Raw genomic sequence first — 24,284 nt, 5'->3', positions numbered from 1 at the left:
TGAGAGAGAAGCTGCACAGTATTCCCTGGATGCACCACTGGTTTCCAAGTGCTGGGCTGGGGCTCCACCCAGGTGAAAATTGGGGGTTTGAATTCAGGTGGGTCTGGAAGCACAGGACTGGGGTCTCGTGGCTTCTCCATCCTCAGGTTGGCCTGCCTAGTGCTTGATCAGCTGTGAGTGAGATCCTGAGAAAGGCTCCCGGTGACTGAGCTTAAGGATGGAGCCCCTGGTGAGTAGTGATGCTTCCTCCTGAAGCTGCACCCAGTCCCCATCCTTCCTCAGCTCATCCGCCCACTCTGGACAGCGGTAGGGTTGTTCTGTCTAAACCAGAATATCGCTGATGTTTTAGGAATCAGTGACATTTGAAGATGTAGCCGTCGACTTCACCCAGGAAGAGTGGAGCCTGCTAGACAAGTCCCAGAAAAACCTGTTTAGAAATGTGATGCTGGAAACTGTCTCCCACCTGGTCTCTGTAGGTGAGTCTGTCAACAGGGATGTGCCTGCACCTGTGTCCATTCTGTTCATTCACTCACTGAACAAGCATTTAGAACAGCTTCCCTGTGTCCCACTCAGCTGCTTCCTGATTCTCTGATAGTCCTCATAATTACTTAAAGGAAGACATTCCTTTTCATGGCACTTTTCATTACCACACTGAAAGGTCACCTTGGCCAGGTTTCATATCTTTATTGGTACTTAGTCTCAACGTTCAGAACAGGACTGGGGATTCAATGGACATTTTAATGCATAAATAAAAGGATCAAATATTTTAAACTAATTCTTCTGTTCCAATCACTCCATGAAGGCTGAGAGCAGAGTCCTGTATATGACATAATTGCGATTCTTCCTGTAAGGTGAATCACTACTGGATCCTGTTTGACAAATATTCAGCCCACTGTAGAGTCTTGTAATCTTTCCCATTTGGAAAAGAATGAGGATCCTGTGGCCTCTCTCTGAACTGGTGCATGGGCATCAGTCCCTAGACAGCTTCACTGTTCTTGCTGCTGCTCTGGGTTTCCTCCTGGTCTGATGAAGGACCTTCACTGTTCTGCCTGTTCAGGATGTTGTTACCTGCACTGACCTTCAGTTGTCTTTTATTTTCCCCAGTACCTTACCCATGTTTTGAGCACAGCAAAGACTGATTAGTCAGACTCAAAACCCACACCTTTCTTTTTTTTAATCTAACAGGCAATCAGATCAGCAAATCAGAGGTGATTTCCCAGCTGGAACAAGGAAAAGAGCTGTGGACTGCAGCAGCAGGAGGCCTCCAAGGTCAGAGTCCAGGTGAGCGTCAGGGGCCTGGGCTTCAGGGCAAAACAGTTTCAGCTGGTATGTTAAGTCCTTGGAGACACTAGATGAAAGTCTGATGAAGGCAGGGATATATTCCAAAGTGGAAGTGAGGACACTGGGGCATATTCCTCGCGTTGTTATCATTCTGGGCCCCTATCATCACAATTCATATTCCTGATATTTTCTCTCCTTTAGGGAAAAAGGTGCTTGTGGACTATACCACACTTCAACTTTCGCATAGTGATTCCTGTCCTGATCCTGCCACTTAAAGTTTTGTCTACCATTTTCTGACCCAGTATCTCTTCACCACATTATGTTTTTATATTTTAAGCCTGGGCTTTTTTCTAATAGATATGACTTTTAAATTTTTTCTACTACATTGAGTATTTCTTTGTTATATACACAGTTTCTCCGAGTACCAATTTTTGAAATATACTCACATGGACCTTTGTGTTTGTCTACATTTTATTTCCCTATTGCCACTCTAAAATCTATACTTTTCACATTTCTTTAGGCAGTGAAAGACCCCTTAGACAACAAGAAATTATGTTTATGCAAAGTGTCTACAGGAAGCACACATCCCCTACCATGGCAATGGTGAGTTTCATGGGTGGGAACCCCAGTCATCCAAATGAAAGACCTGCAGTGAGATAAGTCGGTAATTGAGCTCAATTGCCTGTAAGTTGAGACTGAGCTCTTCCTGAGCAAATTTTTGGATACTCTGAAATTGGTTAAGAAGTTAACATGAGCTCAAAACCATAATGTAAGGGAGAAAAAGATAAGTTGCACAAACATTTTTCATCTCCTAGTCTATAGAACACACTGAAATCTTCAAAATTAATCTGATATCTTGGATTGGGAAACTATAAAAGAGAATGTTCGTGCTTGCAGGGGAATAACACAACACGTGTTCACAACTAACACTGGAGACATTTTAACCGGAGACTATTATGAGCTGATGTTCTAGGGTGAACATGTAGACAAATAAGTGTCTGCCTGGACATGGGCAAACCAGTAACAGCCTCATATCTCCTTTCCCCAAACAGGTTTCTCACCCGCAAGGGGATCCTGCTGGATGCACGGATTTGAGAGATGAAGTTCCTTCTAGATATTCCCCTCAACATTCATCAATTCACTTAAGAAGGAAACGTAATGTCAGCAAACAGTGTGGAAAATCACTTAGTCAAGGGTCATCCCTTAATGCACAGGGTCACATTCACAGTAGGGGCAAGTTGTGTGAATGTCCTCTGTGTAGGAAAGTATTTAGCAATTGCTTTAGCCTCAGACAACACAAGATGATTCACACTGGAGAGAAACCATACAAATGTGGTCTCTGTGGAAGTGGCTTTTTTCAAAGTTCTGACCTTAGAAACCACAATCGGGTCCACACTGGAGAGAAACCATTTAAATGTCATGTGTGTGGCAAACTGTTTAGTCAAAGGTCCTACCTGAAACAACATGAGAAAACTCACACAGGAGAGAAGCCCTACAAATGTCGTCTGTGTGAGAAAAATTTTAATCAAATCTCTTACCTTAGAAAACACGAGAAAATCCACCCCAAAGAAAAGCAGTATGAATGTCATCAGTGTGGGAAAACATTTAGCCAAAACTCTGGCCTTAGTCAGCACAAGAGAATCCACACTGGAGAGAAACCTCATGTGTGTCTTGTGTGTGGGAAGGCCTTCGGTCAGAGTTCTGAACTGACTCGGCACAAAAGGACCCACACAGGAGAGAAACCCTATACATGTCAGCGGTGTGGGAATGCCTTCAGTCAATATGTAAACCTGAGAAGGCATGAGAGAACACACACGGGTGAGCAACCCTATGAGTGTCAGCTCTGTGGGAAGTGCTTTAGTCACTGCTCTTCCCTTAGACGACACGAGGGAACCCAGCACCAGAGAGAAAAGCAGGAAGGCCCTCAGTAGACTTTCTCACCTGAGGTGACATGCTGTTCCTTCCACATTCCACACATGAGGAATGTGAGAGGAACAGCAGCCATAGCGTTGGCATTTAAACTCACCAGGTTCACACTCACTAAAGTAACTGTCTGTAATCAATATGGAGGCTCCTTCAGGCATCACACTCCCCGGTCCAGACAGGAATCACCTGTGGACATGGATCCACATATGCATTATCTCTGTGGCAAAGCCTTTAGTCACTGGCCCGACCTCAGGTAACTTAGCAGAACTCCCTCTAAATACAATATGGGTGTTTTCACCAACAGTTCCCAACTCTGAAGCCCTTAGAGGTCATGAGCAGAGGATAAGCAACCCCTAGTTCTTTCATAATTAATCGTTCAACATGAGCCAACTCCATGAAGGAAACCAGTAGGATTGTAATCACTGTTAACATTCAGCGGAGCCCCAGGCTTGATGTGCTCAAGAAACTCAATGAAAAAAATAAACACTAAAACAAGAACAAAGATGAAGACTCTTGAGAAATACTAAAGTACGTTAAGCAATACCAGGGCATACTTCTAAATAATTTATCCTAGCGAAGTGATTTCATGGAAGGTTCTGAGAAATTCTTTCTCCATAGATCAACCACTCTGCTCCACACAAGCTGTCTGTATGACACACCCTCGGTGTTGTGAAGGAAGAAGGGAAGTCTTTGGGGACTTACTTCTCAGTCAACACAAGATTATCACACTAAGGATGCAGCAATCCTAAAGTCACAGTGGACCTACAGATTTCATACCAGCAAAAATGACCCTGTGTAGGAGAGGGAGCCTGCAAAAGAAACCTGTAACACACAATCAGCCCTCCCAGGCGGCCGAGTGGTGAAGAATCCACCTGCAGTGCAAGAGATGGATTCAATCCCTGGTCTGGAAAGTTCCCCTGGAGAAGGAAATGGCAACCCACTCCAGTATTCTTGCCTAGAGAACCCCATGGACAAAAAAACCTGGGGGTCTATGATCCATGAGTTCATAACTTAGCGACTAGACCACAACAACCATAACAACAAACACACAATCAGGCAGATTATGATTCAGGGAAATACCTTTCCATGAAAATGTGGCATAAAATGGAGAATGAAGAGACCTAGCAACGTGGAATGTAGAGTTTTGTAAGAAATTAAAATGTGTGTATAGAATAATAGTTGTTAATATTCAAGCAATAAAGTCAGTGGCTACAGGAGCTCAGTGTTGCTGTCTGGTTTCTTTGGGCCCCTCTAAACACAGGGACGCCGGTCTGCACTCTGGAAAAGTGGGCAGAGACACACCCCCACTCACTGAGTCTCCCCTTTCTCCACTGCTCTTTCCTCACAACTCAGCTCCACTCATTCCAACGGCCCCCCACTCCATCCACCCCTTCAGGCCCTGGGGGTGACACAGCCCTGATCTTCAGCTCCACTGGCCAGGTTTCCAAAATGTCATGATCCTGCTCAGGCAAGATCCTGGGGGAGTCTCAGAGACATCTGGTCCTACATTATTTGAGCCGCTCAACCTATGTCTGCAGGCAGGTGGCGCTAGTGGTAAAGAACCTGACTGCCAATGCAGGAGACATAAGAGACTCAGGTTCCATCCCTGGGTGGGGAAGATCCCCTGGAGGAGGGCATGGCAACCCATTTCAGTATTCTTGTCTGAAAAATCCCACAAACAAAGGAACCTAGCGGGCTACAGTCCATGGGGTCATAAAGAGTCGGAGACAACTTAAGCGACTTAGCACACTGGCACGCACAACCTGTCTGCAGATGGAAACCACCAGGGGCTCAAGAGACAGACAGCTCTGCCCTTCCAGACCTCAGAAATCTCTTTGTTATTTTGTCCCAAAACCTCTGAACTGAGCCAAGTGGATGAAGAGTTCCTTCCATGATTGTACTCTCTATCTTACTCAGCTGATTCCTGAATTTTGGACCCAGCCGTCTCACTAAACAGGAACCCAGCCTTGTTACCACCACATAAGCTCATGAAATAAATCTGCAAGAATATAAAATGCCTAAAACTATCAGTCATCACACAAGCATGTTTTTAAAATAATTAGCACAATGTCTTTTTCCAAATAAAATGTTGTCACAGGGCAAATCTCCCCTCTTGTCTGCAGGACTTGGAAAGTTATCCTTTGACACACATCCATATTGAACCCATATCTCCAGAGAGTCTTCCCGGATATCCACTCGGATGAGGTGTGTTCCTGCCAAAGCAGCACAATTCCCCAACCAAGGCCTGAGTCCACTCACAGAAACACTCACAAGGATGGTACTGATCCATAATGACTTTTTTTTTTTAATTAAAAAAATTTTATTTAATTTTGGCTTTGCTGGGTCTTCATCACTGGGAGGGCTTTTTCTCCACTTGTGGCAAACAGGAACTTCTCTCTAATTGCAGTGTGTGGGCTTCTCATGGCAGTGGCTTCTCTTGCTACAGAGCTTGGGCTCTAGGGTGCCTGGACTCAGTAGTTGGGGCTCAACAGTGGGCACAGGCTCAACAGTGGGCACAGGCTCAACAGTGGGCACAGGGGCTTAGTCGTTCGTGAGATCTTCCCAGAGCAGGGATCAAACCTGGGTCTCCCACCTTGGCGGGAGGATTCTTATCCACTGACCTAACAGAGAAACTCCATCACTGGTTTTCAAAATTTCCGCAAGGAATTCTGGGGGTGGTCAAGATGGGAAAACAAGTCCTGGGTTAAGGTGATGAGCAGTGAATTCTACTGTTTATTGTGACACGTATCATTCTGTGGGTACAAATGGCTCAACAAGGTCACGTGACCTTGGAGCAGTATGAAGGTCAGTTTGTAAAGACGACTTTACACATGGACACTTCCTCAGCCTCCTTGAAAGCTTTATCTCATCCAGTGGAGTTTGCCCAGCACCCATTTTTCTGCGATTCTAGTTACAGGTAGGAAGAGTGCAGCTGGATTTCAGGTTGGTATGAAATAAATGTGGTGTTAGCTAAACCCCCAGAGAAATAGGACAGCAGTCAAAATATGTAATGTTGTGGCTTTAGACAATGGAGTAAAGATTCTTTAATTTTTTTAATTTCATCTCTATCTTATACTGAGCTATCATTCAGTTATATTAGATGAGTTTTACGTTTACAAGTGGATTTCAGCTCCTGCATACCGTGCACCTGCTCAGCACCAACACGTTACCTTCCCTCCTTTACTCTCCGTGACTGTGTAACCCTTGGGCCCTCGCACCTGCCAATTCCCCGCTGCATCCACCACTCAGTTCTGTGTGTCTGTGTATGTGTTCTTGTGTCATTTATTTAGTTCCTTAATTTTCTTTTCACTTGTTTTCTCTTTGTTTCTTGGTTTCTCCCTACTTCACACGAGTGGAGTCAATACGGTGTTTCTCTTCTCTTAATCTGTCTTCAGACACAGAGGGAACAAAGTTGATATATGACTTGGATTGGTCAGGAAAATCTTAAGGTCACATACCTTGGAGCAGTAACAAGTCAGCTAAGAAAGGGAAATTCCACCACGGACCCTCAGTCACCTCCGAGGCTGCATCTCCTCCAGTGGACGGAGTCCAGCGCCCACCATTCTGAGTATCTACTGACAGATGGGAGGTACCCAGCTGGATTTCAGGTTGTTTGGTTTTATTTGGTGTTCAGTGTATCCCCCAGAGAAACAAGACGTAGATAAAATATGTACACATGTGGCTTTATGCACTGAGGCATGGATAATTTTTCATGTAATTATTTTTCTGCCCATGGAACTTTCCAGGCAAGAGTACTGGAGTGGGTTGTCATTTCCTTTTCCAGGGGGTCTTCCCGACCCAGGGATTGAACCCAGGTCTCCCGCATTGCAGACAGAGGCTTTACTGTCTGAGCCATCATGGAAGCCCTTAATTATTTTTTCTAGAGTATCATTCATTTGGTTACAATATTATATGTTTTATTTATATAAAATATATTTCAATTTCAGTATGCCATAAAACTGACCTGCACCAAAAACTTCAATGTTTTTAACTTTTACCATCCTGTGGACCTATTTCACTCATCAGCCATCCCCCGGCTGGTGCCCTCTGACATCCACGGCTCTGTTCTGTGAATATGTGTTTATTTGCATGTCATTTGCTGTCTTAATATTTTTTTTTAGTTATTTGTTCTTTTTCCATGTATTTAGTGTTCCATATATGAATCAATTCATCAGTATTTCTGTTTTCTAAAGGTGTCTACAAGACATTATTAGATCAAAGGTGATATATAACCTTGATTGGATTAGGAAAACCTCATCAAGGTCAGGTAACCTTGGGGACGAATCAAAGGCAGCAGAAAGGGGAAGTTACCCCACTGGCCCTCCTCGGTCATCTTCAAAGGTGCAGAGTGCCCAGCGCCCAGCATTCTGGGCATCTACTGACAGGTAAGAGGCATGTGACTAAGGCTCAGGTTGATTTAAATTTGATGTTCAGTTTGTCCATCAGAGAAATGGGATATTAGACAAAATAGGTACCAGTGTAATCTAGGCCATGGGCATGAATATTTTAATTTTTTAATTTAATTATTTTTCTGGGTATCATTCAGTGAAAATGTTAGATAAGTTTTACATGTACACAAATATATTTCAGTTCCAGTAGATCATACAATTGGTGAGCACCAACAACTTGGGTGTTTTGTGACCATCCTGTGGACCCGTGTCACTCCTCGGCCATCCCCTTACCACTATCCTCTGACATGCCCTACTCTGTTCTGTGAGAATGTTCGCTTTTGTGTCATTTGCTTTCCTTTCTTTTTGTTTTGACTTATTTGCTTTTGAAATTTGTGTTTAGTGTTCCACATCGAAGTGAATTCACAAGATATTTCTCTATTCTAAATGGGTCTTCAAGACACTGAGAGATACAGGGTTAGGTTTGCTGTTCAGTCGCTCAATTGTGTCGGACTCCTTGTGACCCCCCTGAACTATAGCCTACATAACGTTGATTGGTTAAGAAAACCTCATCAAAAAAAAAAAAAAAAAAGGAAAGAAAACCTCATCAAGGTCATGTGACCTTTGGGGAGTATCAAGTCAGCAGGAAAGGGAAATTTCCCCTCTGACCCTCCTCAGCCACCCTGGAAGCTGCATCTCCTCAGCTCGAGTGTCCAGCACTCATGATTCTGAGCATCTGCTGACAGACTAGAGGCTCACAGCTGAATTTCAGGTTGTGTGGTTTAAATTTGGTGTTTGGCCTGTCCCTCAGGGAAATGGGACAAGAGAGAAATCATGTAGTGATGTGGCTTTAGGCAGCCTGGGATCGATTCTGTAATTTCTTTTGAATTTTATTTTACTTGTTTTAAGTTTTGGTATTATCCCATTATAACTTTAGTGAAGTTTTATGTGCATCGCCATACATCTCAGCTTCTGTGAACCACACACCTTCTCAGCACCAAAAACTGCAGTTTTCCTCTGTTACTATTTGCTGCCCCATTTTCTTTGAGGTTCCTCTTCTGATTTCCTTTACTCAGGTCTGTGTATCTTTGTATTTGCTATCATATCAACATTGTCTTCTTTAAAATTCTTTTTTCTTGTTTTCTTTTTGTTTGTCTTTTGTGTTCCACACATGAGGGAAATTCTGAATAATTTCTTTCTCTTCACATGTCTTCAGATGTGGTTAGACCAAAGGGAATAGATGATGTCACTTGGCTCAGAAATTCTCAACAAGCTCATGCGACCTTGGAGCAGCCTCAGGTCAGCTGGGAAAGGGACATTCCTTCTTGACTGGTCCTCAGCCACCTTCAAAGCTGCATCTCCCTCAGTGAGGGCATTCCTCCCCCACCTCTCTAATCATCTCCTACAGAGATGAGGTGCACAACTGGATTTTAAGATGGTTTGCTTTTTAAACCTGGTGTTCAGCATATCGCTCAGAAAAAAAGTCCATAGTAAACTTATGTAGTGGTTTGGCCAGGCAAGAGGGTAAGGTGTCTTTAAATTTATAATTTTATTTTTTAAATTGAGTAAACATTGATGTTAATATTAGATGTTTCATTTGTACTTTTTTTTTTTTTTGCAATTACAAAGCTAATTTTAAAACTTTGGGGTGAACCACACAGGAATAGAAAAGACTAGGAAAGGATAACCCCCTCACCCTCTAGGAGTGGCCAAAAGGAAGAGAGGCTACCTGAGGGGAAGGAAGCACAAAAGGGACCCGCTGCAGATTCAGGGCAAAGGGAACGCCATGGGTCCTGGGGCCCGGGAGCCCTGTGGCAGGAAACCCCAGCGTGGGGGCACTGGCTTCAGGCGCACAGGCCAAGGCAAGAGGGTTGCACACGAAGCCCCACAGCTACTTGGCTTCCCCCTTCCCTTTTGCCTTTCTCAGCTTCTGCTGTGTGATCTGCATGTCCCTCTGCTTGGGGGACAATCGCCCCAGCAGCTCAGTGCTTTCCCTTAACTGAGCTGCTCTGCCTTTTCTTATTCTTCTGGCGGGCAAGCTACTGCTGGCTACCTCATGTTATGCTGACGGCAGCGACTCTGCCCTTTTGTACATTATCACATTTCAGCTTTTGAACCTTATTCATGCTCACCACCCAGATTTTCCTCTCTCACTGCCACGACACATTTGACCACCGTGACTATCCTGCCCTCTCCCCTGAAGCTTCCTCCCTCAGTTCAGTTCAGTCACTGTCATGTCGGACTCTTTGCCACTCCATGGACTGAAGCACACCAGGCTTCCCTGTCCATCACCAACTCCGGGAGCTTACTCAAACTCATGTCCATCGAATCGGTGATGCCATCCAACCATCTCATCCTCTGTCATCCCCTTCTCCTCTCGGCTTCAATCTTGCCCAGCATCAGGGTCTTTTCAAGTGAGTCAGTTCTTCACATCAGCGCCCAAAGTATTGAAATTTCAGCTTCAACATCAGTCCTTCCAGTGAATATTCAGGATTTCCTTTAGGATGGACTGGTTGGATCTCCTTGTAGTCCAAGGGACTCTCAAGAGTCCTCTCCAACCACAGTTCAAAAGCATCAATCCTTCGGTATTTGCCTTTGTTTACAGTCCAACTCTCACATCCATACATGACTACTGGAAAAACCATAGCCTTTACTAGATGGACCTTTGTCAGCAAAGGAATGTCTGCTTTTTAATATGCTGTCTAAATTGGTCATAGCTTTTCTTCCAAGGAACAAGCGTCTTTTCATTTCATGGCTGCAGTCACCATCTCCAGTGATTTTGGAGCCCCAAAAAATAAAGCCTGTCACTGTTTCCCTATCCATTTACTATGATCTTAGTTTTCTGAATGTTGAGTTTTAAGCCAACTTTTTCATTCTTTTCTTCCACTTTCATCAAGAGGCTCTTTAGTTCTTCTTCACTTTCTGTGACGAGAAAGATCTGGGCAGGAGAAGTCAAATTGTCAGAAACCTGGTCGCGATGTCATGATCTCCATTTAGGGTCAATAGGGCAGGGATGTCTCTGTGTCTCTGCATCAATTTGACAGTTTTTGTTTTTTTTTTTTCTTTTCACAGAGGTGAACCAAAAATTAAGATTCAGGAGAACCTCCAGTAGGTGTGGAAGATGGCTGGTCATTATGGATGGCTGAAAGCCTGCCGACTCTTTCAAGACCAGAAAGTGAGGAAGCAAAACCCAGGACCTGGGAGGCAGATGGCTCCCCCACTACAGGAGAAAGACTCCATGGTGAGTGGAGGCTTGGACCTGCAGGGAATCTGTGGGTGGCATGGACTGTGGAGACAGGGTTTAGACCTGGAATATTCTGGGTCCATAACTCACTAGTGCATTCGAATCCAAAGATAGCTCCCTCGACCTCCCTCCCCAGCAGATCGGGCCACTCAGAGCCTGGGAGGAACCATCGGGGCTCCTCGGGGTTATGTCTGCCCTGGCTTCATCCAGATCTTTCAATGGGGCTCTTACTGTTCACCTTAGACCGCCAGCCCCTCCTCCTCTGATGCTCCTGATGAGGGCTTTGGGAACCACAATATTGTAACTACCCCGGCACCTGAGGGACCGCGTCCTTTCTCCAGAACCAGCATGCAACGCTCTCCATCCATCCTTGCACTCCCTTTGGCCTCGTGCCTGTGGCTTCTGCTGACTCACTGACCTGGTTCTCCTCCACCCACAGGTGAAGTGTAAGGACTGTGGAGCCTTTGGGCACACAGCAAGGAGCCTCAGGTGCCCCATGAAGTGCTGGCAAGGGGCGCTGGTCCCCCTGCCCTTGGGGTCCAGATTCGGTAAGGAGAACCTGGCGTGGAAGCTGCAGGACCCACCGACCCCAGGGACCCCTAACACGGCTGAGAGAGAGGAGGAGGAAAGGCAGAGGTGAGTGGCGGGGAGGTGGGACCCAAGGTCTGGGCTGCAATCTGGAGACGGTTCCTCTCCTTGTCGACACTGAGCTGAGTCATCTCTAGAAGGGACAGGGAAACTGGGCAGACAGAGACAGGAGCCTTGTCCTCAGAGGCCACACTTGGGGGCTCACTCTAGGCCCCGAAGTCACTAAGGAGAGTGGGGAACACACACAACTTTGCAGCTGACTGGCCCCGAAGCCATAGAGATGAAGAGACAGGACTTCCTGGGAGACCCTGGAGGGGTCTCTGGAGTCGGGGAAGGACATGGGGGTCTGCACAAAGGCAGAGGGGTTCAGGTCCTGTGTCACTCCCAAACTAGAAAAGGGGCTGGGCCACAGCACCGTTGGCCCCAACTTTGGCAAGGACACTGGGTTTCTGACACTTGACATGTTTGTGTTGCAGGAAAGAGGAGCAGCAGAGGAAGCTCCTGCAGCGATTTCCCAGGAGGCCCTGTGGTCGGCAGCCGCAGAGCTGGAAGGAGGAGCCGGAGCCTGGCCTCTGCCTGAGGGTCAGTCTCTGCTGGGCCCCCTCTTTAATCCACTGGCCTCAGTCCTGTCTGTGGGAGGAAACCATTCATGTCCTTTCCTGACCAAAGTCACATTTATTTTTCAGATGCCATTTTTCTTGCTGTCTTTGATTTTGCATTCTTACTTGCATGTCTGGCAAGAAAAAGCTGGCAGGGACATGGAAGTGATTTTATCAGTAGCTTCCATGCTATGCTATGCTATGCTAAGTCACTTCAGTCATGTCCGACTCTGTGGGACCCCCATAGACGGCAGCCCACCAGGCTCCCCGGTACCTGGGATTCTCCAGGCAAGAACACTGGAGTGGGCTGCCATTTCCTTCAATGCATGAAAGTGAAAAGTGAAAGTGAAGTCGCTCAGTCATGTCCGACTCTTAGCGACCCCAGCCCATGGGATTTTCCAAGCAAGAGTACTGGAGTGGGGTACCATTGCCTTCTCCAAGTAGCTTCCATAGTAGAAGTTAAAACAGGAATCTGTGAATTGTGATTCATCCTCCATGACCATGAAAAGTCATTTTGCCATCATAGTGCCTGCAAAACACCAAGCTGTGTACAGTCCTAAGAGTGTGTACCAAAATCTTGTTTCCCCTTGCTTAACAAGATATATTTTTATAACATTTCCATTTACCTATTTGATCTATAAATGTATCAACGTCATACTGTAATTTTCTTTTTTTATGAGCAAACCTGATGTTGAGGATCTTATCATGTAAACTAATGCCTGTGAGGTGTTTTACTGGATGGAGAGAAGATTCTCACACCTGGCCTCTCTGTGTGGTCTTGTCTTACAGCACCCAAACATGCCCCTGCTTATCCACACATCCAAGAGGAAATCCCTCCAGCATCCAGATCACCCAAGAGGGTCACCAACGAGGAGAGATGATGTGAAATCCAGCCTCCCCACAGTGGCTCTCATCAGCAGGAATTTGGCCCCGGCCTCCAAGGGCCACATTGAGGCTCCAGGCAAGAGATGTGCTCAGATCCCCACCCTGACACGTGTGAACCCCCCAAAGAAACCTAGACTCAGCCCCGTCCAGACCCCTCAGCAGAGCACTCCGACAGCAGATCTGGGGGCCTTCCTGAATCTCCCTCCTCCACCCAGCACAGCTGGACGTGGACCGAGAGTGGCCGCCCGTGTATCCAGGGAGACACCTGCCCAGGGGCAACGCTTGGACCTCCAGCGGACAGATCTCCTTCCAGGAGCGTGGGCGCCGTCTCTGCAGCCCACCCCCCGCCCATCATCCGCGTCCCGGCCCAGCCTCTCAGGATGCTCTTCTTGAGAGATGGCGAAGGCTGCTGGAGCTGCAGGTACACTGCACCCCCGTCTCCGCTGCCTGCGGAGCAGCCAGCCCCTCCTGCTCAGAGCCCGTCCGTTGACCAGGAGCCCGAGGAACAAGCTGTCCCCGGGCCCCGGAGCGTCCTCTACGATGACCTCCAGGTGTCTTCTTCCTCCGAAGAGAGTGACTGGGACGAAGACTCCAGTGGCAACTGAGACTCGTCCTCCAGCGCCCGGTGCCCTGACTTGACTGTGACTCTGGCGGGTGGGCTGGGTGTTAGAGGGAGTGGCTGTTCCCGGTGCAGCAGGACTCCCCACCCTGGTGGGCGAGACAGCAGTGGGACCGGACCACCCTGGGGACACACAGCTGCACACACTGCCCTGTCTCCTCATGGAATCCGAGTCTGTCCCATGGCACTCATCCAACCGAATGGCAAGCTGTCAACCTCAATCTATTAGAAGTAATGGAGGCAAATTCTAGGAGTGACTTTAACCATTGGGTAGATAGGAAGTGATGGTAGTATCTGTAGTTGATGATGGTAGTGTCTGTGTTGGATGGTAGTATCTGTATCTGAACATTTGGAACCTGCCTAAAGGGCCGGACTCTGCTCTGCAGAAGGTCAGCAGTGCCTTGTCCTGAGATGAGACTCATGGACTCTGTGGAGTCTTTCACTGTAAATCATGGTGGGGGACCTTCCCATGGCTGTGCTTATTATGTTTTATTAGTGGTAGTTGCTCAGTCATATCTGACTCTTGCAACCCCATGGACTGTAGCCCACCAGGCTCCACTGTCCATGGGGATTCTCCAGGGAAGAATACTGGAGTGGGTTGCCATGCCCTCCTCCAAGGGATCTTCCTGATCGAGGTATCAAACCTGAGTCTCCTGTAGCAGGAAGATTCTTTACCCTCTGAGCCACCAGGGGTGTTACTATAAAGCTTTATTTAAATTTTTTCTATATTTATAGAATAAACAAGAAAAACTATACAATCATATCAAGAGATGTAGAAAGAGCATTTTGTGGCAGGCAGGCCCTGAACTCAGCCCTAGCAGGGCCTTCCTGTGCCCTAATGTCCCCACCTTCCCCTTTTTAATGATAATTTTTCCTGGATTGATATAATGTGTCTCAAAAATTTTATAAAATTTACCATAGAATAAAAAATTTTCTTTAAATTTTAATAAAGTTCTACCATATAAGACATGTTTTATGTGGTTTTTACCTCTATGTCTTGAAGAGGATCTGAATATTATTTTTACTCAAGATAGATTTTGTAATTGAGGGAAAGAGCTTCGGAAGACCTTATAAAAATACAGAATCAGGCCGCTGCTCTGAGGTCATCAAATGAGCAGCAGGGTTTGAGAAGCACTGGAGGTGGTGGGCAGAGAACACCCACCTCACCGGCTGCCTCTCTTCTCCAGCAGGAAAAGACCCGAGTAGGTCCAAGAACAGCCACTGAGCCACGTGGAGAGGACTTCCTTGGAAGAGCAAACTGTGCTCCTTCCTTCCTGCAGAGCAACGGTTGGGGGAATGTCCTCATTCTGCAGAGCCCTGCACCTCAGGGGCAGGGGGCTGCTGGCTGAAGGCGCAAGGGGATGAAACTATCAGGGAGACGGCTGGCACGCTGGGGCCGTGCCCAGACCTCCCAAAACTTCTGACACGGTCTTTCTCTGTGACCTGGGTCACAGCCTATTCCTTTTACGCCCTTGTCTCAGGATCTAAATCCTCCTCATTACATTCTTAGATTCTCACAAAACAAAACATCGTCTGATCTTCAACTTTCTCATTTCAAAGGCTCTGAATGGGCCTGAGAAATGCTGTATTTTATGGGATCCTCTGAGCATCACAGGAGTAGAGAGGAGTCTGTCACAGAAGCCAGGTGAGATTGGAATTATTGGGATTGGGTGGGCTGATATTCTTGGGCCTGTGCCTCCAGGAGGCAGGGGTTTAGGACACAGGACAATTTTAGTGAGATGGCACAGATCTGGGCTCCATCAGAACACGTGCTGTCAGCTGTGAGAAGATGGTCCTCCATCCGCCCAGGTGATGGCACACAGCTTTTTAGCCATACTTGCCCCAAAATATTTAGAGTAAGCAAAGAGGGGTTCAACAATTTCCTACTTTCAAAACAAAAATAATCATTTAAATAGCCCAGGGAAGAAAGATAACAAAAAAAAATGTGTAATGACAATATATTTCAAAAAATTGAAAAAGAATGAGATAACATGTTTTTAAAAACTTATTTGAATTTATATATCATTTCAAGCTGTGTGAAATAGAACTCATGACAAATGAAGAATGAGAAAGAATGTACATAGGCTGACATTATATAGACATTAGATGCATACAGCATCTTGAAGTTCTTTTCAAGGAATTCCTAAGCCCTTCATCCTCACTGACCACATTCTGGTCTCATGAAATCCCCGAGAAGAGCTCTATGTTAAGTCTCTGCCTCCTGAGGGAATGGACAAAAGACATGGAAAATGTGTTCTGAAGTCTTTAATGTGAAATAGCACATTCCCTCCTACTCTAGTCTGGCGTTTCCCATTAGTTTCCATCAAGGTTTCCTGGAGCCAGAATTTCCCAGATCAAGGCACAGATGGGTTTGTTTGTCCCAGAGGCCTGTGTCCATGTACAGCTGACACGAATCAACTCACTGTGTCCTCACACGGCCGTTCCTCTTGCTCAGACCCCTGGTGTCTTCTCGTGCTTCTAAGGGCACAGATGAGATTGGATTAGGGCCCCACCAGAAGGCCATCACTTTAATCTAATCCTGGCTCTCACTGCAGGCTCACCAGGTAAAGTCACCTTCTGATGCACTGAGTGTTCCCGCTTCAACATATGAACTTGGGGGGCAACACAAAGCTCATTATACATACTTGACAGAAAATATTAAACCACATAATATTTTCAGAAGAAAAATCATCTGTCAAAACCCTCAAGGAACAAAGGTGATTCCACTCCAGGGTACATATCTGAAGAAAAGGAAAGAACAGCAAAAGATACAATGCACTTTCCATATTTGCAGAATTATTACTTGTAAGAGCCAAGACAGGGATGCAACCTTAGTGTCCATCCACAGATGAATGGATAAAGAAGATGTGGTATATATTAGAATGGAATACTACTTAGCAAAAAAGAAAAGAATGAAATTTGCCATTAGAAACAATAGGGATGAGCCTAGGCATACAGTGCTGAGTGAAATAAGTCAGAGAAAGACAAATATTGTATGCTATCACATATATGTTAATCTAAAAAAAAAAAAAAAGAAAGAACAGAAACAGATTCACAGGTATACAATACAAACTGCTACTGCTAAGTCGCTTCAGTCGTGTCCAACTCTGTGAGACCCCATAGACGCCAGCCCCCCAGGCTCCCCCGTCCCTGGGATTCTCCAGGCAAGAACACTGGAGTGGGTTGCCATTTCCTTCTCCAATGCATGAAACTGAAAAGTGAAAGTGAAGTCGCTTAGTCGTGTCTGACTCCTAGCGACCCCGTGGACTGCAGCCCACCAGGCTCCTCCATCCATGGGATTTTCCAGGCAAGGGTACTGGAGTGGGGTGCCATCGCCTTCTCCAACAATACAAACTAGTGGTTACCATTGGGAGGGGGAGGTGGGAGGGGCAAGTTAGGGGTTAAGGATTAAGAGATACAAACTGCCATATATAAAATAAATACACTACAAGGATATATGGTACAACACAGGGAATACACACAATATTTTATAATCATTTCAAGAGGGGTATAATGTATAAAAAATACTGTATCACTAAGTTGTATATCTGAAACAAATATAATATTGTTCATCAACTATACTTTAAAAATTAAATGAAAATAAAATAAAGTATATACGTTTTGAGTCAAAACATACATTCTAATGTGCCAGGAGAAAATAGGAAAGAACACAAGTGTAGAAATAAATTCCCAAGCTTAGATGAAAGGCAATTCCTTTCGTTACAGTGGGAAGATGGCATAATTAATACATGACCCTACAAGAGTTCTTTAAATCTTGTGGTAGAAAGAGTCCACACTCAAAATTATCTATTTCATTTTGGAAACAGTCTGTACATAATCTGATGAATGTAAAGGAAAAGGATGAGTCCATGGAGACTGAATGGTAATGGCATAAGTTTAAAATATTCTTTTTAAAAAATTGAAGTACAGTGGATTTACCTTAATATACTAGTTTCAGGTGAAATATTCTTTAATGAATATGGGAGATGGAATTGAAATGCACGAGATAATAGGCTCACCAGGCATTGTATGAGGTATAAGCAAAATGTCCTCGGATACAGTGAAATACTGTGTCCCTTGGTTAAATTTTTTCCACTTGGGAACCAGGAATTTTAAGCTTAAAGAGCCATCTCCACATCCATAAGATTTCCACTCAAATATTTAAATCAGCTGTGCATACAATGGAAATAAAATTACTTATGATAGTTTACCGTGTAGGAACACTTGTATGGATTTTCCTACTAACCAAGAAGCAAAGTATAAAGTTGTCTTCCCATTTTCTTTACACAGTTAATAGATTTTTAACATGTTCTTGAAGGTACTGTGTTGTCAGTACTTTAAAAGTCACACTCTGCCGCCCAGCAATAGATTTTATGCTGTCACCTCATTATTTATATTTCAAATGTTCATAGTTCTTCATCTTGCACTTCATTTTTAATTCCAAATTTCTCCCAGGGAACCCCAGCTTCATTTCCACAGAATCCCAGTGTGTCTGATGCCCTGTTTTTTGAAGACAGTACAGAGAATGCACTCAAAACTTTTTATGAATGAAGAAGAGAACGATGGATTTTCTCACTGTCCCTGGACAATGTCATTACATCTTTGCTCTTCCAACACTGGGTGTGGGTTACAATTTTGATTAATCTGGAAAATCCAGACTTTCAAACCGGTTCACAGACTGAAACCCTATCAAGCTCAGGATCTTGATAGGGTGGATCAGGTTGGGTTATAAACTGCTATTCAGGTTTAAAAGGAAGTCAAACAGACAGAGGGAGGCATTTGTTCAGAGAAGCTGGACCATTTAGGAGGTTGGAGGAAGAGGAATCAGTTGCTTGCTATGGAATCCTCAGAATCCATTTGGCTTGACCCGCTCCTCCAATTCAGGATTTTGGTGAGTGCTCCAAACTGTGAGAAAGGACTGTGCTTCCTTCCTTTAATGTTATGTCTTATCTGTCTCTAGACACATCATAGTCTCTGAATCGTACTGTGTCAACATTTTCTCTGCCACTCTCATTCCAACCTTTGACTGTTCACATCCCTTTTTTCAGCTCCAACATTTCTGTCTTGAATCTATTTATCCACCTAACCTAAGATCCTAATCTTGTGCTTTCAAATACAGTACCATGTGGCTTGAACATTTAAATTAATCCAATTAAATAGCTAAATTTCAGTCATTGGTACTGCCAGCCAAACTTCATCCCACGTGTGTGACACTTTCTGTATCACACAATGCAGATACAGTGTCCTTCGTCTTGAAAAGTTTTATTGGTCATTGATCTACATCTGATGTTTTTAAATATTTGTTTCTAAATATTTAGGTGATTATCTTCTAAGTTTTCATTTTCTGCTTCTCTGAATTAATTTCCTTTAATGGATTTCATCAGGTGATTTTCCTCACTTTATTTATGTGTCTTGAGATCTATTTTTATGTTGAAATAATTATCTCAAGATGGAATAAATCACTTGAAATACTTAAATTCTTCCAAAAAATTAATATATATTAACCTCCTTTGATTCTTATGACATCTAAGCTGAACAAGCCAAAGTTGCCTAGGTTCCATCTTCTTTCTATTGTAGGCAGCCTGTTACATATGCCTGGGGTTTCCCTGGATATCATAGTAATTTACCTATTCCTATTATCAGTAGAAGAAATATTCTAAGAGTGAAAAAGAACACTTCACTTCACTTTCGAAATTGTCTTAAGTTGAATCGAAACCAAAGGCAATCCAGGGTCAAGTCTTGATTGGTTTTCCTGAACAGTCCCTCCCAGCTTGGGTTTCCCCAGGTTCTCTGCATACTCTAATCACTAATCCAGTCACTTTTCCTTGAGTGGATTTTGGGATTTGTGTTTTGTCCTGGACACTAGATTTCTCTCCACAGTGAGCAGAGGCATGGATCCAGGAATTCATTTCTGATAGGAAATGATCCCTAGGCTTTCATTTTGGTTTCAAAGGGAGGACCGGAGAGCAGAAGATTGAGAGCAAATATCTCCAGGGAGATTTCTGTTTCAAGATAGAGGGGATGTGGTGAGGGGATCTACTTTGGATATATGGAGAGGTTCCCCCCAAACTAAGCGATAAATACAAAGAAATAACAGGAGTTTCTTCTGATTATTGTTGTTAGAAGTCATCTTACAGAACCTATTGATCTTTGTTAGGCTAAAGGTATTTGATCACAAGACACAGACTGAGCAAAATTAAATGACAGCTGCTCCTTCCTCTAGTGTAACCCTGTCATATATTCAAGATTTTGGAACCTCTGGGTGTCCATTGTAAATTGGTAAGTAAAGCAATTTCCTTCTAAACCTCCGTATTTCTGACCATCCTCAAGCAGGAGGATTGAGACGGTCTGACAGTAACACTGTGACTCCTGGACTTCTGCTGCTTCCTGGTGCAGGGACGTTAAGGACGGGGTTGGCAGGATGGGTGCTATGGTTCCTCCAAATCGAAGAAGTCCTCCATTTAACTCCATCCTAAAAGAGGTCCTAGGGTAATTGATATCCATATCCATGGAGGACAGACCTAACCTTAGGGCTGAGGGAGAACTGGAAGGCAGTGTGTTTCCAGAGGACTGCCAGGGCTGTTGCAGAAGCACTGTGGGCACATAAGGCAGGAGATGATCTAGGGGCTTCCAGAGTGCTTACCTACAGCAATAAACCACCATCCTCTCTGGCGAGAGTCAGGGTCCCTGATGGTGGGAATCAGGGAGGACACTGAGCGATTCTGGGTGCCACGGGCTGATGAACACAAAGTCAATGCTTAGCACGTTCTTATTTGCAGACTCGGACTTTTTGTGTTAGCAACCGCAGCTCTAGCTCTTCACATGGGATCTGGGAGAGAAGAAGCTGCATAATATTCCCTGGACACACCACCGGTTTCCGAGTGCTGGGCTGGGGCTACACCCAGGTGAAGGTTGGGGCTTGAATTCAGGTGGGTCTGGAAGCACAGCAGTAATTTCTCATGGCTTCTTCTCCATCCTCAGGTTGGCCTGCCTAGTGCTTGATCGGCTGTGAGTGAGATCCCGAGAAAGGCTCCCGGTGACTGAGCTTAAGGATGGAGCCCCTGGTGAGTAGTGATGCTTCCTCCTGAAGCTGCACCCAGTCCCCATCCTTCCTCAGCTCAGCCGCCCACTCTGGACAGCGGTAGGGTTGTTCTGTCTAAACCAGAATATCCCTGATGTTTTAGGAATCAGTGACATTTGGAGATGTAGCCATCGACTTCACCCAGGAAGAGTGGAGCCTGCTGGACAAGTCCCAGAAAAACCTGTTTAGAAATGTGATGCTGGAAACTGTCACCCACCTGGTCTCTGTAGGTGAGTCTGTCAACAGGGATGTGCCTGCACCTGTGTCCATTCTGTTCATTCACTCACTGAACAAGCTATCCTGTGTCCCACTCCAGCTGCTTCCTGATTCTCTGCTAGTTCTCATAACTATATAAAAGGAAGCTGTTCCTTTCCAGGTACTTTTTATTACCACATGGAAGGGTTATCTTGGCCAGGTTTCATATCTTTGTTGCTACTCAGTGTCAACATTCAGAACAGAGCTGAGGATTCAATGGATATTGTAATACATAAATAGTAGGATAAAGGATGAAATATTTTTTTAAATAATTCTTTTGTTCCTGTCACTGCATGAAGGCTTGAGACCAGAGTACATGTATATGTCATATTCATGTCTGTATATGACATAATTTTGATTCTTCCTGTAAGGTGAATCATTACTGGATCCTGTTTGACAGAAATATTCAGCCCACTGTAGAGTCTTTTGATCTTTCCCATTTGGAAAAGATTCTGTGGACTCTCTCTGAACTGGTGCACGGGCATCAGCCTTAGACAGCCTCACTGTTCTTGCTGCTGCTCTGGGTTTCCTCCTGATCCATTGAAGGACCTTCACTGTTCTGTCTGGTAAAGATGTTTCTGCCTGCACTGACCTTCAATTATCTCTTTACTTTCCTCAGTACCTTACCTGTTTTGAGCACAGCAAAGAGTAATTAGCCTGGACTCAAAATCCACAGCTTTTTTTTTTTTTAATCAAACAGGCTATCAGATCAGCAAATCAGATGTGGTTTTCCAACTGGAACAAGGGAAAGAGTTGTGGACACAAGCAGCAGGAGGCCTCCAAGGTCAGAGTCCAGGTGAGCATCCTTGGAGATACCAAATGAAAGTGAAGTGAGGGACATATCCTAAAATGGAAGTGAGGACATTTGGGCATATTCCTCACATTGTTATCATCCTGTGCATCTATCACCACAATTCATATTACTTCCTTCCAGCCACTTGCTCTTCTTTCAGGGAAAAAGTGCTGTGGGCTTTCTGAACTTAAAACTTCTACATAGTGATTCTTGTCCTGATCCTCCCATTTAATGTTTTTTCCATCATAATAGACAATGACTCTTAAAAAAAAAAAATAATTTTTTTTTAATATGGACCATTTTAAAGTCTTTATTGAATTTGTTAGAATATTTCTCCAGTTTTATGATTTGGTTTTTCAGTCACAAGACATGTGGGATCTCAGCTCCCCTATCAGGGATCAAGCCCACACTCCCTGCACTGGAAGGTGAAATCTTAACCCCTGCACCACCAGGGAAGCTCCTAGACAATTACCTTTAAAGTATTTCTACTACCTCATGATCTCTTTGTTATACACAGTTTCTCCATCTAAGTACCAATTTTTGAAACACAGGCACACAGACCTTGGTATTTATCTATGTTTTTATTTCTCTAATGCCATTCTAAAATCTATACATTTTTTCCATTTCTGTAGGCAGTGAAAGTCTCTTTAGACAACAAGAAGTGACATTAATGCAAAGTGTCTACTGGAAGCACACATCCCCAGTAAGGACAATGGTACGTTTCATGGGTGAGAAGCCCAGGCAGCAACTGAATGACCTAGTGATGAGATAAGTTGGTAACTGAGCACAGTTTCCTGTATGTAAGTTGAAATTGAGCTTTTTCCAGGCAAATTTTTAGATATCTGAAACTAATTAATAAGATAGTATGAGCTCAAAACCATAATATAAGAAAAAAAAGTCAGTTGCTAAAATATTGCTCATCTTATAGTCTTTAAAACACAATGAAATCTTCAAAATTAATGTGATATCTGGGGTCAGGAAACTAGAAAAGAGAATGTTTGTGCCTGCACGGGAATAACAACATGTGTTTGCAGCCAACACTGGAGACACTTTAACAGGAGACTATTATCGGCTGATGCTCTAGGGTGAATATGTAGACAATGAGTGTCTACCTGGACATGGGCAAACCAGTAACAGCCTCATATCTCCTCCCCTCAAAGCAGGTTTCTCACCCACAAGGGGATCCTGCTGAATGTGCTGATTTGGGAGACGAAGTTACTCCTACATCTTCACTTCAATATTCAATAGTTCCCTTCAGAAGCAAACATAATGTCAGCAAACAGCATGGAAAATCACTTAGTCAAGGGTCATTCCTCAATGGACAGGGTCATATTCACACTAGACGTAAATCATGTGAATGTGCTCTGTGTGGGAAAGTTTTTAATAGATGCTCTAGCCTTAGCAGACATAAGATGATTCACACTGGAGAGAAACCATTCAAATGTCAACTGTGTGAGAAAGTCTTCAATCAAAGATTCTCCCTGAAAGTACATGAGAAAACTCACACAGGAGAGAAGCCCTATGAATGTCATCAGTGTGGAAAAGCCTTTAGTAGATGTGCTAGCCTCAGGAGACACAGCATGATTCACACTGGAGAGAAACCATTCAAATGTCATCTGTGTGGGAAAGTCTTCAATCAAAAGTCCTCCTTGAAACAACATGAGAGAACTCACACAGGAGAGAAGAGATATGAATGTCATCAGTGCGGCAAAGCCTTTCTTCAAAGCTCTGGCCTTAGTTCACATAAGAAAGTCCACACTGGAGAGAAGCCACATGTATGTCTTGAGTGTGGGAAGGCCTTTACTCATAGTTCGGGGCTTCATGTGCACAAAAGAATCCACATTAAAGAGAAACCACATGTATGCTCTGTGTGTAGGAAGGCCTTCAATAAATATGCTAAGCTGAGGGAACATGAGAGAACCCACAGTGGAGAGAAGCCCTATGAATGTCAGCTCTGTGGAGAACACTTCACTCGTGCCTCTTCCCTTAGACGACACAAGGGAACCCAGCACAGGAGAGAAAACCAGTAGGACCCTCAGTAGATGTTCTGACCTGAGGTGACATAATCAATGTGGAGGTTCCTTCAGGCATTGTGCTATGCAGTCCAGACAGGCACTGCCTGTGGATGTGGATCCACACATGTGCTTTCTCTGTGACTAAGCCTTTAGTCATTAGCCTGACCTCGTGTAACTTAACAGAACTCACTCTACAAACACAATATGGGTGTTTCCAGCAACAGCCCCCAACTCTAAAGACCTTAGAGGACATGAGCAGAGGATAAGCAACCCCTTCTACTTCTTCGATAATTATTGATCTATGTGAACCAACTCCACGGAGAGAACCACTAAGACTGTGATAACTGTTGACAACCATTCAGTTGATGTGCACAAGAAACCTTGAAAAAAAAATAAACACAAGAACAAAGATGAAGACTCTTGAAAGATACCAAAGTAGGTTGAGCAACACCAAGCATACTTTTAAATAATTCATCCTACAGAAGTTATTTCCTGGAAAGGTATGAGAAATTCTTTCTCCATAGAGCAACCCCTCTGGTTCACACATGCTCAGTCTATAGAACACACTCTCAGGGTCATGACAGAAAGGAAGACTTCAGGGATCACTTTC

The 24,284-nt window shown here is 44.4% G+C and overlaps 2 protein-coding genes across 2 annotated transcripts; both read left to right on the top strand.

The window, feature by feature from the left end:
* The first annotated feature begins 217 nt into the window (after window positions 1-217).
* Window positions 218-3,212, top strand: LOC109553280 (zinc finger protein 596-like). Its single transcript, XM_070781320.1, has 3 exons — window positions 218-229; window positions 350-472; window positions 2,334-3,212. Exons 1-3 carry the CDS (start codon window positions 218-220, stop codon window positions 3,210-3,212), a joined length of 1,014 nt encoding a protein of 337 aa, XP_070637421.1.
* Window positions 3,213-20,582: 17,370 nt separating this feature from the next.
* Window positions 20,583-23,720, top strand: ZNF596 (zinc finger protein 596). The gene is given in 4 exon segments (XM_070781319.1): window positions 20,583-20,594; window positions 20,715-20,841; window positions 22,908-23,668; window positions 23,670-23,720. Coding segments are annotated over 4 exon segments (951 nt in total).
* The last annotated feature ends 564 nt before the right edge of the window (window positions 23,721-24,284 follow it).

The sequence above is a fragment of the Bos indicus genome, chromosome 27 (assembly GCF_029378745.1).
Source record: "Bos indicus isolate NIAB-ARS_2022 breed Sahiwal x Tharparkar chromosome 27, NIAB-ARS_B.indTharparkar_mat_pri_1.0, whole genome shotgun sequence".
In the NCBI taxonomy this organism is placed as follows: domain Eukaryota; kingdom Metazoa; phylum Chordata; class Mammalia; order Artiodactyla; family Bovidae; genus Bos; species Bos indicus.
The sequence above is the reverse complement of the archived record's forward strand: the minus strand, read 5'-3'. Positions and strand labels throughout refer to the sequence as shown.